The 14300-nt window shown below is 42.1% G+C and overlaps 1 protein-coding gene across 1 annotated transcript; it reads left to right on the forward strand.

Annotated features, from left to right (window-relative positions):
• Positions 1–2363: 2363 nt before the first annotated feature.
• Positions 2364–7429, forward strand: eve1 (even-skipped-like1). Its single transcript, XM_064987296.1, has 3 exons — positions 2364–2802; positions 5956–6194; positions 6957–7429. Exons 1-3 carry the CDS (start codon positions 2364–2366, stop codon positions 7425–7427), a joined length of 1149 nt encoding a protein of 382 aa, XP_064843368.1. The 3' UTR covers positions 7428–7429.
• Positions 7430–14300: the final 6871 nt, after the last annotated feature.

A 14300-nucleotide genomic window follows, 5' to 3' on the forward strand; every position in this document is an offset into this window, starting at 1 on the left:
ATTTTTTGTCTAGGCAAACATGGCTATTAGCACTAGTGCTAGGCTTATTGTGTTCATTAAACGTTTTAGAACATTAAGTCAGCCTACGTTTTTCAAGTCTAATTTATTAAAATTATGATGGACCAACCAGCCATGTCACCACCCAAGAATAAAACAATTAAATAAACGTTCGTGCATGTTGAGGAACCCCATGATGGTATTGGTGATGTCATGTTTCTTACATATTGCAGTCGTTAACATTCGGTTTGCCATCTTGGTCCAGAGAGCGAACCACTCTGCCATTTGAAGCTGTTCTGTGCGTTTCATTATGCCTCAACGCGACGCCTATTCTTTTTTGAGACCAAAATAAACCAAACCACCCCTGTAGAGATCGGTGGGAGTCGAACAAAATTCTTGAACCGATGCCAATCCTTCTCCCTTGACTGAAACTGGAGTTTGTTAATTTAACGACGTTTGGCAAAGGCCCGTGCCCTCTTTGTCAAGACCGAAGCAGATGTGGTCTGTGTACAGTCAAGAGGGACCGACACTGGTACTGTTTATGTTGGAGAAACAAATATAAGCTTCACACGCACAGAATATAGGCCTCGGTGGTTCCATTTGTCTGCCACTGATTCATCGGTTATTTTTATTTACTTATTTTTGCTTAATCTCTGACAGGTAGGTTTTAGCATCTGTGTTATCAAGAGTCGATATGTCAAACAAATTTCACTGTTACTAATGAAGGTACTACTGTTACTAATGACATCATCAATATTAAAAAAATGTTTTGTAAACATATAGATAAGGTAGCCTATACTGCAATTGTCAAATTGTATATTTTTCAGTCGATGACATAACAGAGCACTTTGCGTCCAAATGGGCGTACATCTTATCGACGTTAATGGTTTTGCGCAAAGGTTTATTTTCCTCTGCCTCGTGTAATATATTGAACTTGAAATGAAGTTGGGTAAATCAATTGAGTGTTTTCTTGTCAAAATATTCAATAACAGGTGTTTTGTCCCCCTCACCCAATGGTTTGACGCTTACCGACAGTGCAGACGAGGTGCGGATAGGCTAATCGTGGTGAAAACATGCGTGATGCAAACACGTCACAAGGAGTGCACACTGCCTCTATTAAGCATTATGATATGATCGTACCAGATGCATCTTTATTTATGGGTCAACAAGCACGTCGAGAGAATGTTCGATAAGTGCGTCGTTAGACCATGTGTATGTAGGATGGAAAGAAAACCAGCGCTGCTCTCGGATCAGCTTTCTCCATTCAAATTATTCCACAATACTGACGACGGATCAGATCCCAGAGAGATACTACCACCTATTGCTGCGGCGTTATATGTTTACCCAATAATAATGCTCCAAATCACATATGGGGCACATCATTGCCCACACGTTGGCACACACCATGAAACACTTGGCATAAATGACAGACAGTAGCCTAGTCGCAAAATTGAACTCAATTGACTGAACATGAAATTGATTTCAATATGATTGAAATAGGCTATAGGCCCATGTAGCTTAATGCAGTCAACCGTGGTTTTTAATTTGAAGCATAATTGTATCCTTCACTTGTTTGTAACAATTCCAAATACTATGGCAACTTTGTATTTGTAGTCAACATCGTTCTAGAAGTTCTCTGCGGTCACAGACATACTTTTTATTATTATTTCTTTGCCGCGGAAGAGCACTTTGTATGTGTGCACTTCGGCTGATACCAGCGGTCTGGATCACTCGCAGTTGTGCGAAGGTTTTTAAGAGTCACGTTAATAAGGAAGGCTCTGGGAAACGTACGCTACTAGAGATAGAATGTTCTAACAATGATCGGAGCGCTAAGAAACGAAAGGTCAGCTATCATTGTTTTAACTGGGAACGGAAAATGAATATTTCAGTCCTCCTTACGAATTAGCCTATTGCTCCATCCTCTATAGAAATCTATCTATATATAGCTCTGGAAAAAATGAAGAGACCACTGCAACATTAACAGTTTCTCTGGTTTTACTATGTATAAGTATGTGTTTGGGTAAACGTTTTTGTTTCATTTTATAAACTACTGGCAACATTTCGCCCAAATTCCAAATACAAATATTGTAATTTAGAGCATTTATTTGCAGAAAACGACAACTGGTCAAAATAACAAAAAAAGATGCAGTGTTGTCAGACCTCGAATAATGCAAAGAAAATACGTTTATATTCATTTTTAAACAACACAATACTAATGTTTTAACTTGGGCTGGCCATGACAGGGTCTTGATCTGGTGGTCCTCCATCCACACCTTGATTGGCCTCGCTGTGTGGCATGGAGCATTGTCCTGCTGGAAAAATACATCTTCAGAGTTGGGGAACATTGTTAGAGCAGAAGGAAGCAAATGTTCTTCCAGGACAACCTTGTACGTGGCTTCCTCGGTCTTCCACTGATCCTCCACCAAATGTCACAGTGGGTGCAAGACCTGGAGAGGCCTACAAGCCAGTGTCTTGCACCCACTGTGAAATTTGGTGGAGGATCGGTGATGATCTGGGGGTGCTTCAACAAGGCTGGAATCGGGAAGATGTGTCTTTGTGAAGGACGCATGAACCAAGCCACCCACAAGGGTGTCCTGGAAGAAAACTTGTTTCCTTCTGCTCTGACAATGTTCCCCAACTCTGAGGATTGGTTTTTCCAGCAGGACAATGCTCCATGCCACACAGCCAGGTCAATCAAGGTGTGGATGGAGGACCACCAGATCAAGATCCTGTCATGGCCAGCCGAATCTCCAGACCTGAACCCCATTGAAAACCTCTGGAATGTGATCAAGAGGAAGATGGATGGTCACAAGTCATCAAACAAAGCCGAGCTGCTTGAATTTTTTTGCGCCAGGAGTGGCAGAAAGTCACGCAACATCAATGTGAATGACTGGTGGAGAGCATGCCAAGACGCATGAAAGCTGTGATTAAAAATCATGGTTATTCCACCAAATATTGATTTCTGAACTCTTCCTAAGTTAAAACATTAGTACTGTGTGGTTTAAAAACGAATATTAACTTATTTCCTTTGCATTATTCGAGGTCTGACAACACTGCATCATCTTTTTAGTTATTTTGTAATTTTCTGCAAATAAATACTCTAAATGACAATATTTGTATTTGGAATTTGGTAGAAATGTTGCCAGTAGTTTATAGAATAAAACAAAAACGTTCATTTTACCCAAACACATACCTATAAATAGTAAAACCAGAGAAACTGCTAATATTGCAGTGGTGTCTTAATTTACCCAGAGCTGTATATGCTACTCCATCCAAATGTTCATTTTCAACTCGGTGACGCGCCCACAGGTGGTACTCTGCACACTCGTTCAATGAAAGCCTTCCGAAAGTGAGCAGTTAGTGGTCTGATCATAAGGGGGCGCTCAGTGCCTAAACCCACGACCCCTTTTCTGCCCCCCAAAACATGGTAGGGAAAACACTATGGGAAGCTCAGAGGGTAGGCCTATATTTAGCCAATATACTCTAATAGTAGAATGTATTCATGTGACCAATTGAATTGAAATCAGAGATAGGTCATTTTAGCTAAACTGTTTTGTTTTTAATTTGTTAGTCTCTCTGTATAATACTCGATAGACGTGTGTGGTTAACGTCTATTTTGGGGTAGAGAAGATACAGATATCCAGAACATCCGATGTTTCACACCTCGAATTACATCCAAGTTTTTGTGAAGTATTTTGATTGAAAAACGGCCAAATATGACTTTCTGGTTATTTGCTCCGTATGAATGTCCAGGATGATTGTCAGTTAATTATATATATATTTAGGTAGAGAGATGATGTGCAAACTTCCCACTTTGCAGACGTTTAGTGGCTGATATCAATCATGTCGATGATTCCTCATAATAATAACCCTGTATTGCAAGCGCCATTGGACCTGGTTTGCCTCTAGACAGAAGACAACAGTCAATCAACGTGGAGCCTTTCGGCCAATTGTGATCAAAGAGTCTATGTATAACAATACAAACATCCACTTGGGTGATAGCAGTAGCCTAAACCATCCTTCAGCGCCATGTCCGCCGATCTAACTAAGTGCACGTCTGTCTACGTCTGGAATAGGATAGATTGGTGGACTACTGCGCACCCAGGCTGCCACCCCTCTCCACTCTCCCGCTGGTCCCGATTTCCATGACCACTCCGCTGGGGCAAGGCAAAGTTTATTGGGGCAAGGAAAGGTTTATACGTTGGGGAGCGGGACAAAGAGATGCAGAGGCTCTTCCACCAGTCTTATAGCCTACCCGGAGGCGAGCGTGTGACAACTAACACTTCCTATTCACCAATTACACAAAAATTACGTTCCCATGCTTTTCCATTTTAGATCGCCTATCCAGAATGAGGGCGACGCATCGATTCAGCCATCTCTGCAATTCACTTTTCACAGTGACAAATTAATGAGAGAGTTAGGCGGCTGTGCATTAGATTTCGTTTAGGTCTATGATTAACAAATCTGCTCAATAGAATAAATAATCGATCCCCCTCAGTGTTTGACGCTTGGCCTAGCCAGTTGAATTAACACTCTTTAATCATCGATGGGATCAGGACTGGATTAAGCATTGTAAAAGTGTTCTGATGGAACATAATCCAATGATCCCATTGATCAGTCAACTAGCACCCCATTTACAAGTGCGCACGAGGTGCAACTGTATTGACACATTAGTAAGCACTTAAGGTAGGCTATTTCCTCTGATTTTATAGGTACCAACTCTTATTTCAACGGGGGACTCTGATACATTTAGGAACCATATTTAATTTCAAATGTGTTAAATGCATGTAGCTACGTTAATATTTCTGTTTGACTCTGTAGCCTATCAATAATATGTTTTTAAGCATGTCTCTGTTTCAATAATCATTAACATCATCATCGCCACATGTCTTTACATAGGTGTAATTATACCAGTGTATGACTTGGTGTTTTAAATACTATTTATGCCAAACTATATGTCTACAATGTATTAAGTCGGTCAACAATATTTGAGAAAATGTTAAATGCCGGGTTTTCTGCCTTTGTGCAGGTTGTACCTCACATTTACGCAATTTACGAACATTAGGGTTCTAATGATTGACTTCCCGAAATACAAACATCAAACGCCACAGAACAATGAGGGTTGGTCTATTTCGACAGGGAAGCTTCTGTGACAGTAAGGAAAGGGAGGTCGATCTTAATTCTCCATAACAAAAGTACAAAGACTGGTCGGAGACCAAAGACAATTGAACACCTCATTCCCTCCTTGCGCCCAGGCGGCGCCTTGGCGGATAGACCGTGTCTCTCATTAGCAAAAGATGTCTCGACCAGGGAGATATAAAAGACAGAAAGAAGGAGAGAAAGGAGGGGGGTTCAAACCGGGCGACAAAAACAACTCATCCCTTCTCTGTAAACGAACTTGGCTCGAGTCTGCAGACAGTGCGTCAACAAGGCAAGGAGAGAGAGACCAATTTTAGCGTTATCAATTTTGGATGATACAGTGGCGCACGCATTGGGAATAATTTAAATTTTAGGCCAACAGTTATAAAGGAGTAAACTTGGTTTAAACTTGAAGCCAGGACACATATATCAGAAAAGAAACGTCAATATGCGTAAGTAGCCCTAAAGTATTCTCAAATCTTAGTTGTCTGTAGCCTTGGCTTGCACATGCCGTGGACGCCAACCGATAAAGTGTTCTTAGGCTATTCCCTTTTAGGCCCGTGCTACTTTAGTAACGTACGCGTACTTAAGCATGGACAATACATTGCCAAATATTATGCTACGGGAGTTATATCTCGACTAGACAACAACGACAGTGATAGACTTCTGTTTGGTATTCTTTTCGAATGATAGGCCTATCCTATTCTATTGGGAGGTTTGGATTGAAACAGTTCGTAACAGACATGCACGTGAATTTCTAAAAATAAATCAAAACTGCTCTTTTTCATTTAACTTCATTCTCAATGTTTGTATTTTCAGTTGCAGAGGGCAGGGAAACGCCGGTCGCCATAGTGGTTGATAGAAACAGTGGACATGGAGATGAGCCATGCCCGCGCAGCTCAGTCAATTTGATTGACCACAGTCGGCGACACCGAACTGCCTTTACCCGGGAACAACTGTCCCGCCTGGAGCAAGAATACCTCAAGGAGAGCTATGTTTCTCGACCGAGGAGATGCGAACTGGCGACAGCACTGAACCTCCCCGAAACCACAATCAAGGTAGCTTACCCTACTGCACACATAGCAATTCTAATTAAATGTCAAATTAGTTTTTACCTTTCTTTCTTGTTCATTTTTAGAGTTAAGCCTACACTTGGCATACTGACAGCGACGCAGCCTGCCTTATGCAGGGGCCCTGACCAACTTAGTCACTTTGATTTCATTTTTTATTTTTATTTCACCTTTATTTAACAAGGTAGGCTAGTTGAGAACAAGTTCTCATTTACAACTGTGACCTGGTCAAGATAAAGCATAGCAGTGTGAACAGACAACACAGAGTTACATATGGAGTAAACAATTAACAAGTCAATAACACAGTAGAAAAAAATAAAATAAAAAAAGAGTCTATATACATTGTGTGCAAAAGGCATGAGGAGGTAGGCCAATAATTATAATTTTGCAGATTAACACTGGAGTGATAATATGCATATAAACGACATTTATCTAAACTATTTGAGGATTTTTTATGAATGACAAGGAATGCAAGGCATGACTTCATAAATGAGGGAGTTTAGCAACAGCTTCTGGCATTTACTTTTTTATAGGTAGGGAGTGTCAGTTCAGGCTCCCGAACTACCAGTTTAACAGTGATGGTCCAACCTCACCTGAATGTAACCTAAACAAAGCACATTCGTGATGTATTATAGTGTGGGTCTACTGTAATTTGTCATTGAGAAATGTGAAGCAGCCCAGGTTAGGTGGGCATTTCGGTTGGTCCCTCCTTCCTTCCCCTCTCATCCTTTCTCTCCTCCCCAACCCCAGGTATGGTTCCAAAACAGGCGAATGAAGGACAAGAGGCAGCGGCACTCTCTCAGCTGGCCACACCCCCTGGACCCCAACCTGTGTGCCCTTATGGTGAGCCAGGCTGCAGCAAGCCTACCTTACCCCTTTCTCCCCCACCTCCCCCTGCACCTTTACTCTCACCTCGGGGTGGGGGCAGGTGCCCCCTCCATTCCCAGCCCCTTCGCTGCACCCCTCAGGCCACTGGATCCCCTGCGCCTCTCTCACTCCCCCTACCCCAGGCCGGGTGGTCTACCCCCAACAGCTCTCTACCCCCATTCCAATGTGATGCACAATCCTGCCACTTGCCCCTGCCCCCTCTGCCTCCACTGGGGATCAGACCAACTGTTCAAAGCCAGAGGTCTGACCGCGATTGGCCTGAATCGACCACGCAGTCCCAAAACGATGGCTACCAGTCTGGACAGCAGGGAAGAGGTGTCTTTGCCCAGATGAAGTTTCCTGCAGTATCTACCAGGAAATTATGATATGAAGTCAATGGTGGTGACAGTACATTGAGCACAATCACACCTCATGATCAGATAAACTGCCCTCCCTGGAGGAGTGCAATTTGATCCAGCTTTCCATGTTGTTGGTGCTCTAGATTTGCATGTGTCTGTCTGTAATAACACAGCTGGGGTTGTTAATACTGTTTTATTTATTCATGTGAAATGCAACAACTTTCCAGATTGATGACCTTGAAACATTCCAGCCTAACACTGGGGATGACCTTGAGGCAATAAAAAAAAGTTCCTTTTGTCGTAACTGCATTTTCTTTAGCTCCAAAAACGAGAATCTTCATTCTAACTGCCGATTCACTAAAAGGCAGAGAAGATCCATTAGTAGAATGTCCAATTAGACATTGCAGGTGAAACAATATATATTAAAAAATATATATATTGAAACTTTTCAGTCATAAAAATTCTCCTATTTCACTGTTTGCTCTGATAATCAAGTATGAATCTCAACACCTGAGAAATGGCTTTACAGAAACTACTGTTGCTCGTGTGTTTTTCTAATGTTTGCACTATTCTATTATTTTGTCTAGAATTGAAGAGAATGCATACGGTACCAGTATATGTGATGGCGCAATGTGCACATAAGATGTTCTTTTCCACCTTTCAGAATATGTGATGAAATATTTGAGTTAATACATATTTATGAGAAATCTCTTGTTCAATATTTTAAAAGAGCAAATTGTGATTGAGTATACTCGTTTGTGTCAACAATGACCTATATTACTCTGTCAAGCATACTTTTACAAAGTAAATTAAATAAACTAAAATCAATCTACATTGTCAATGTACTTTTGAATGGTTCAATTGCACACATAGAACCTATATTCTAATCATATAACTGTGTCTTATCTGTTAACAGTTCCTTGGTCTAGGGCAGCAATACCTTGTTTAGATTACTGTACGTGGTTCTTTGTCTGATTCAGCAGTAATCCCAGACAGACTGTAGACACAGAGGCTATCAATTACATTATTGCTATTTATTGACATTAAGGTGCCCTGTTATTACAGATTGTATTACACATTCAGAAGCTGCATGTTCTTACCAGGCTAAAAATAGAGCAATTATAGCACAGGCCAAAACATCAACAGATAGGAAGACAATGATGAACAGATTAAAAAAGGGCAGAGCGATGGACAGAATGGTTAACATGACTAATAGAAGCCCTCACCGATGTATGCCATAATCAAAGTAATATTATACTGTATGTCCGGGAATAAAACAATATCAAAATATCCAACTCTCATTGAAGCTGAAAACAAATGAATAGCCTACTGCTGGACACATTTGCAGCTGTGTGCCATTACGTGAAACTGCAAAGCACAACAACCCTCCACATCTTGTAAATGGTTAGTGGAGTGGTAATAAAATGTTTTGGACAGAAATCCCCAAAACAATGTTTGTAATGAAGCTCTGTTAACATTGTAAAACAGAAACATGGATGGAAGAGTTCACCCTCCGCTGAGATAGACACAAAACCAACCAATTGGAACACAGCCCTGATAATCAGACTGGAGGACTGGTTTACCAAGTTGACCATCAGGGCAACACACTCTGCTCCAACTCAACCTGTGCTGTTATCAAGAAGAAGAACAGAACAACATTCTTTCTATACTGTAGTCCCAAACACTGAGTATCCAGACAACCGTTTCTTTGCAAGTCTGTCCCTTGAAAAGGTGATAAACTGGGCTACTGGAAAACAAAGGTTGATCCTACTTCGCAAGTCTTAAAACTTGGCGAGGTCACCCTTCTCAAATGCAGATCAAACACTACTTTAATGATTTACCTACAGGAGCGGTTTAGAATATATTACAGTATGTGTAAGAATGTTTTATTGCACGTCTTTTTGGAAGCAAGAACTTTTACAGTGATATGGATACAGTTCACAGAAAAATCAATTTGTCACTTAAAGAACAAAAACAAACCAATAACTGCCGCACTATAAGCGCTTGCTACTGTATAGTACATTTTGTGGTGCATTAAGGTAACCAAATGAAGTTCAATGGAAGTTTTTAAACCTATGGTCCTTTCAAATGAAATCAGTCTAGATTGATTGCTTTTAACTAAGCACTCATAATGCCTGGGCAGATTATTTCTAAAGGCCAGCAGTGGCTTAGATTACCCTGTGGTCTCCACACCTGCACAGGTGCTTAACAAAGTATAGGGAGAGATTAGTCTGTCTGAATACAGCTTATGTTGGCGGGACACCAAGGGGAAGAGCAGCCATTTGTGAAGGCTCTTCTGTCTAGGGTTCATCTCTACAGCTCTGTTGTGATCATGTGTTTGCCTGACTAAATATGACTGTCTACCAAGACCGTTGAGGTCACATTATATATAACAGTAGTATCAGCATTGGGAAAGGAACTAAAATAAAAAATGGTTGCAAAGTCAACAATATTGTATTAGAATAATAAATCATGAGTAGTCATGAGTGGTCATCGTGCCCTTGGATGAAATGACTGAATACATTTGTAAGCAGTTATTTGTTGGATAAATTAGTTAGCAATTTACCTTCATTAAAATTGCCTGTGAGGCACAACCCGCAGGAATGGTGTCAGCTTTTATTGGGACCAAAGGGGATGGAGAATTGCATTTCTGGAGGAGACCTCGCGGTCCTATCCATGTCGGTCACAGAAGCAATGATGTACAAGGTCTCTCAATCACCACCCTTATGCATTATGGCCAGTCTGTCCTGGCGTAAGACACGAGTAAAAACTCTCATGAAGCCCTGTTGCCTGAAATACAATCCCATGCCGTCTTCTTGACCAACGCTACTCCATATCTGCACAATCCCTCAGGACTCAAAGAACAATCTCAGGGTTCGGAGCGCAAAGTCTTTTGTCTTTCATATGAACAGCGACTGAGGAATGAAGCACTAGGGAACGGCCTCTGTAAATGCCATTGAAACACTAGATGGGAACAGACAGAGGGGAATCTCTTTCCCTCTGGAAGTCTGCATGGGTAATAAGATCAGACAGACACTGGAAAGAAAAGCTCTCTAACTGGAGAACTATGGGCAAACCAAGCAGCGAAAGAAAGAGCAAACAGTAAAAACTCTGCTTCCCGCCCAGCATTTCTGCCTGTGTATGGGGAACGCCACTATGTGATATTTACAACATCCTGCTGCTGGACATGCTAACGACATGCTAACGTAGCCTCTGTCTCTTTCTCTTGTCTTAATGGCATCAACAGTCACAATGCTCTGCAACCAGACTGCTTTCTATACCTTTACTTTCAACATGCAGCCTAATAGTAAGAGATTGTTTAAGGTCTGGATTGGTTCACAGCCAAGGCCTTGAAATGGCATCAAGTTAATACGGTATACAATGTAAACCAACAGCCAAATTAAGAATTTATAAGTACTTTCAAATATACTTAATACTGTACATATGACATTAATGACAACTATGTGACTTGACAAGAGATATATTCACAAAAAGATGCTGAGGTTCTGGAGTTCTGGATTGTGTTCAACAACTAACAATAACTACGTTCAATGTAATGTATCCAAATGGAGGCCTACCTTTTTTACTTTCAGTTACCAGATCTCTCTCTTTTAAAAAAAATGCTTCCCCTTGTGTTTCCTACTAATTCTAACAGCCAGCCAGACAGCCAGCCAAGCAGTCAGTTCCACAAATGGGACATAAATACTGCGGTGGATAAACAATCAGTGCTTCAGACTACAGGACTAAACTTTACTTGTCACATGCGCCGAATACAACAAGTGTAGTCTTCACCGTAAAATGCTTACTTACAGTTGAAGTCGAAAGTTTACATGCACTTAGGTTGGAGTCATTAAAACTCGTTTTCTAACCACTCCACAAATTTCTTGTTAACAAACTACAGTTTTGGCGAGTCGGTTAGGACATCTAACTGTGCATGACACAAGTCATTTTTCCAACAATTGTTTACAGACAGATTATTTCACTATATCACAATTCCAGTGGGTCAGAAGTTTACATACACTAAGTTGACTGTGCCTTTAAACAGCTTGGAAAATTCCAGAAAATTATGTCATGGCTTTAGAAGCTTCTGATAGGCTAAATGACATTATTTGAGTCCATTGGAGGTTTATCTGTGGATGTATTTCAAGGCCTACCTTCAGACCATCACAAGTCTAGTTCATCCTTAGGAGCAATTTCCAAATGTCTGAAGTTACCATGTTCATCTGTACAAACAATAGTACGCAAGTATAAACACCATGGGACCACGCAGCCGCCATACCGCTCAGGAAGATTGTGGTCCACCAAGGAACTTGAAACTCTCGACCCGCTCCACTACAGCCCCGTTGATGTTAATGGGGGCCTGTTCGGCCAGCCTTTTCCTGTAGTCCACGATCAGCTCCTTAGTTTTGCTCACATTGAGGAAGAGGTTGTTGTCCTGGGTGATGAGCTTCGTGGGCACTATGGTGTTGAACGCTGAGCTGTAGTCAATGAACAGCATTCTCACATAGGTGTTCCATTTGTCCAGGTGAGAAAGAGCAGTGTGGAGTGCAATTGAGATAGCATCATCTGTGGATCTGTTGGAGCAGTATGCGAATTGGAGTGGGTCTAGGGCACATATGTCAGAGTCAAGGCCCGCGGGCCACATCCGGCCCGCGAGAAGGTTTTTTACGGCCCCTGGGATGATCTTGATTTATTATTAGAACCGGCCCGCAGACCGCAGCAACCCGGCAGCCCGCAGATCTTTTACACGCACCAATACTACATTTCCCACAATGCAACGGTGACGCACCGAGCAGTAGGCTGCTTCATTTCAATATTTATTGGCACAGCAGTCGTCAGCATCACAGTAAAATTAACTTTCAGATACCCATCAAAAATGGCAAAACGGAAGGTGGACACTGAGAACCGGGGTTTCAAACAAGGTGGGAGTCGGAGTATATGTTCACGGAGGTAGCTGGAAAACCTGTGTGTCTTCTGTGTGGAGAAAGTGTGGCGGTACTGAAAGAGTATAATCTGAGACGACATTATGAAACGAAACACGCGGACAAAAACAAGAATATGGACATGGAACAAAGGCTACAAAAGGCAGAGGAATTAAAACGAGGCCTCAAATCTCGACAGGCTCTGTTCAAAAAAGCCAAATCACAAGGCCAGGCTGCTGTCAAGGCCAGTTTTATTTTGGCAGAAGAGATCGCTAAATCAGCCCGGCCATTTACGGAGGGGGATTTCATCAAAAACTGCATGATTAAAGTTTGTGACGAAGTTTGCCCAGAAAAAAGGCAACTCTTTTTAAATGTGAGTCTGAGCAGAAACACCATTGCCGAGAGAGTAGACCAGTTGTCCATCAATCTAAAAGAGCAGCTTGTGAAAAAGGGAAAAGATTTCATTGCATATTCCTTGGCTGTGGATGAGAGCACCGACATTTCTGACATTGCCCAGTTGTCAATTTTCATCCGCGGAGTGGACTCCAGCCTAAGCGTGACAGAGGAGTTTTTGGCTTTACGTCCTATGCATGGCACAACTACGGGGCATGATTTGTATGAAGAGGTGTCAAGATGTGTAAATGAGATGGAGCTGCCTTGGGAAAAACTCGTGGGTTTGACAACCGACGGAGCACCTGCGATGTGTGGACACAGGAGCGGACTGGTGGCGAAGATACGGGAAAAGATGCAAGAGGAAAACGCGACAGGTGAGCTGACAGCTTATCATTGTATCATACACCAGGAAGCGATGCGGTAAAGCCTTGAAAATGGAGCATGTAATGAGCATCATCACGCGCACAGTTAACTTTATCAGAGCCAAAGGTTTGAATCACCGCCAGTTCAAGGCATTTCTGACGGAGTTAGAAACGTCCACTTACCGGGTAAGATGAAACATCGTTCAATCCGAATAGGTGACTCCCAGATAGAGGAGCATGGTGATTTGCCTTATCACACAGAGGTGCGATGGCTAAGCCAGGGAAAGGTGCTTCAAAGATGTTTCGAGCTTCGTGAGGAGATTTGTCTGTTCTTGGACAGCAAAGGGAAAGACACAACACAACTCCGAGACGAAATGTTTCTGTGTGAAATGGCTTTTCTGTGTGACATTACGAGTCATCTGAATGCAATGAACTTGCAGCTGCAGGGTCGGGATCATGTCATCTCTGATATGTACAGTACAGTGAAGGCATTTAAAACCAAACTGACTCTGTGGGAGACGCAGATGCGGAAAGAAAATTTGAGCCACTTTCCCAGCTGCCAGACCATGAAAGAGAAGCTCTCTACCAGTGCGTTCCCGAGCGCACAGTTGGCTGATAAAATAGGTATGCTTGCCGCTGACTTTCGACGCCGATTTGCTGACTTTGAAGCACAAAAAAGCAGGTTGGAACTGCTCGGTAACCCATTTGCTGTTGACGTGGAAAGCTCACCACCAAACCTCCAAATGGAGTTGATTGACCTCCAATGCAATGATGCACTGAGGGCAAAATATGCGGCAGTGGGTGCTGCGGAGTTCGCCCGTTTCCTCCCCGACACAATGCCCCAGCTGCGCATCCAGGCTGCTCAAACGTTGTCTATGTTTGGCAGCACATACCTGTGTGAACAACTTTTTTTCTTTGATGAACCTGAACAAAACATCACACAGAAGTCGACTTACTGCTGAACACCTCCACTCAATTCTGAGGATTTCCTCAGCTCAGAGCCTTACCCCGAACATTGATGAACTTGTGGAAAAGATGGGACACCACCAAGTATCACCCTCAACCTCAAACAAGTGAACATTACTGTGCAATCACATATTTAGAGTTTTTACTCAGTTCAAGTTTAAAAGTTAAAGTTTAATATTTGTTTTCACTGCATGTTACTTCTCCTTAAACAAAGTGTTGTTTTTG

Source organism: Oncorhynchus masou, chromosome 14 (genome assembly GCF_036934945.1).
Source record: "Oncorhynchus masou masou isolate Uvic2021 chromosome 14, UVic_Omas_1.1, whole genome shotgun sequence".
Taxonomy (NCBI): Eukaryota; Metazoa; Chordata; class Actinopteri; order Salmoniformes; family Salmonidae; genus Oncorhynchus; species Oncorhynchus masou.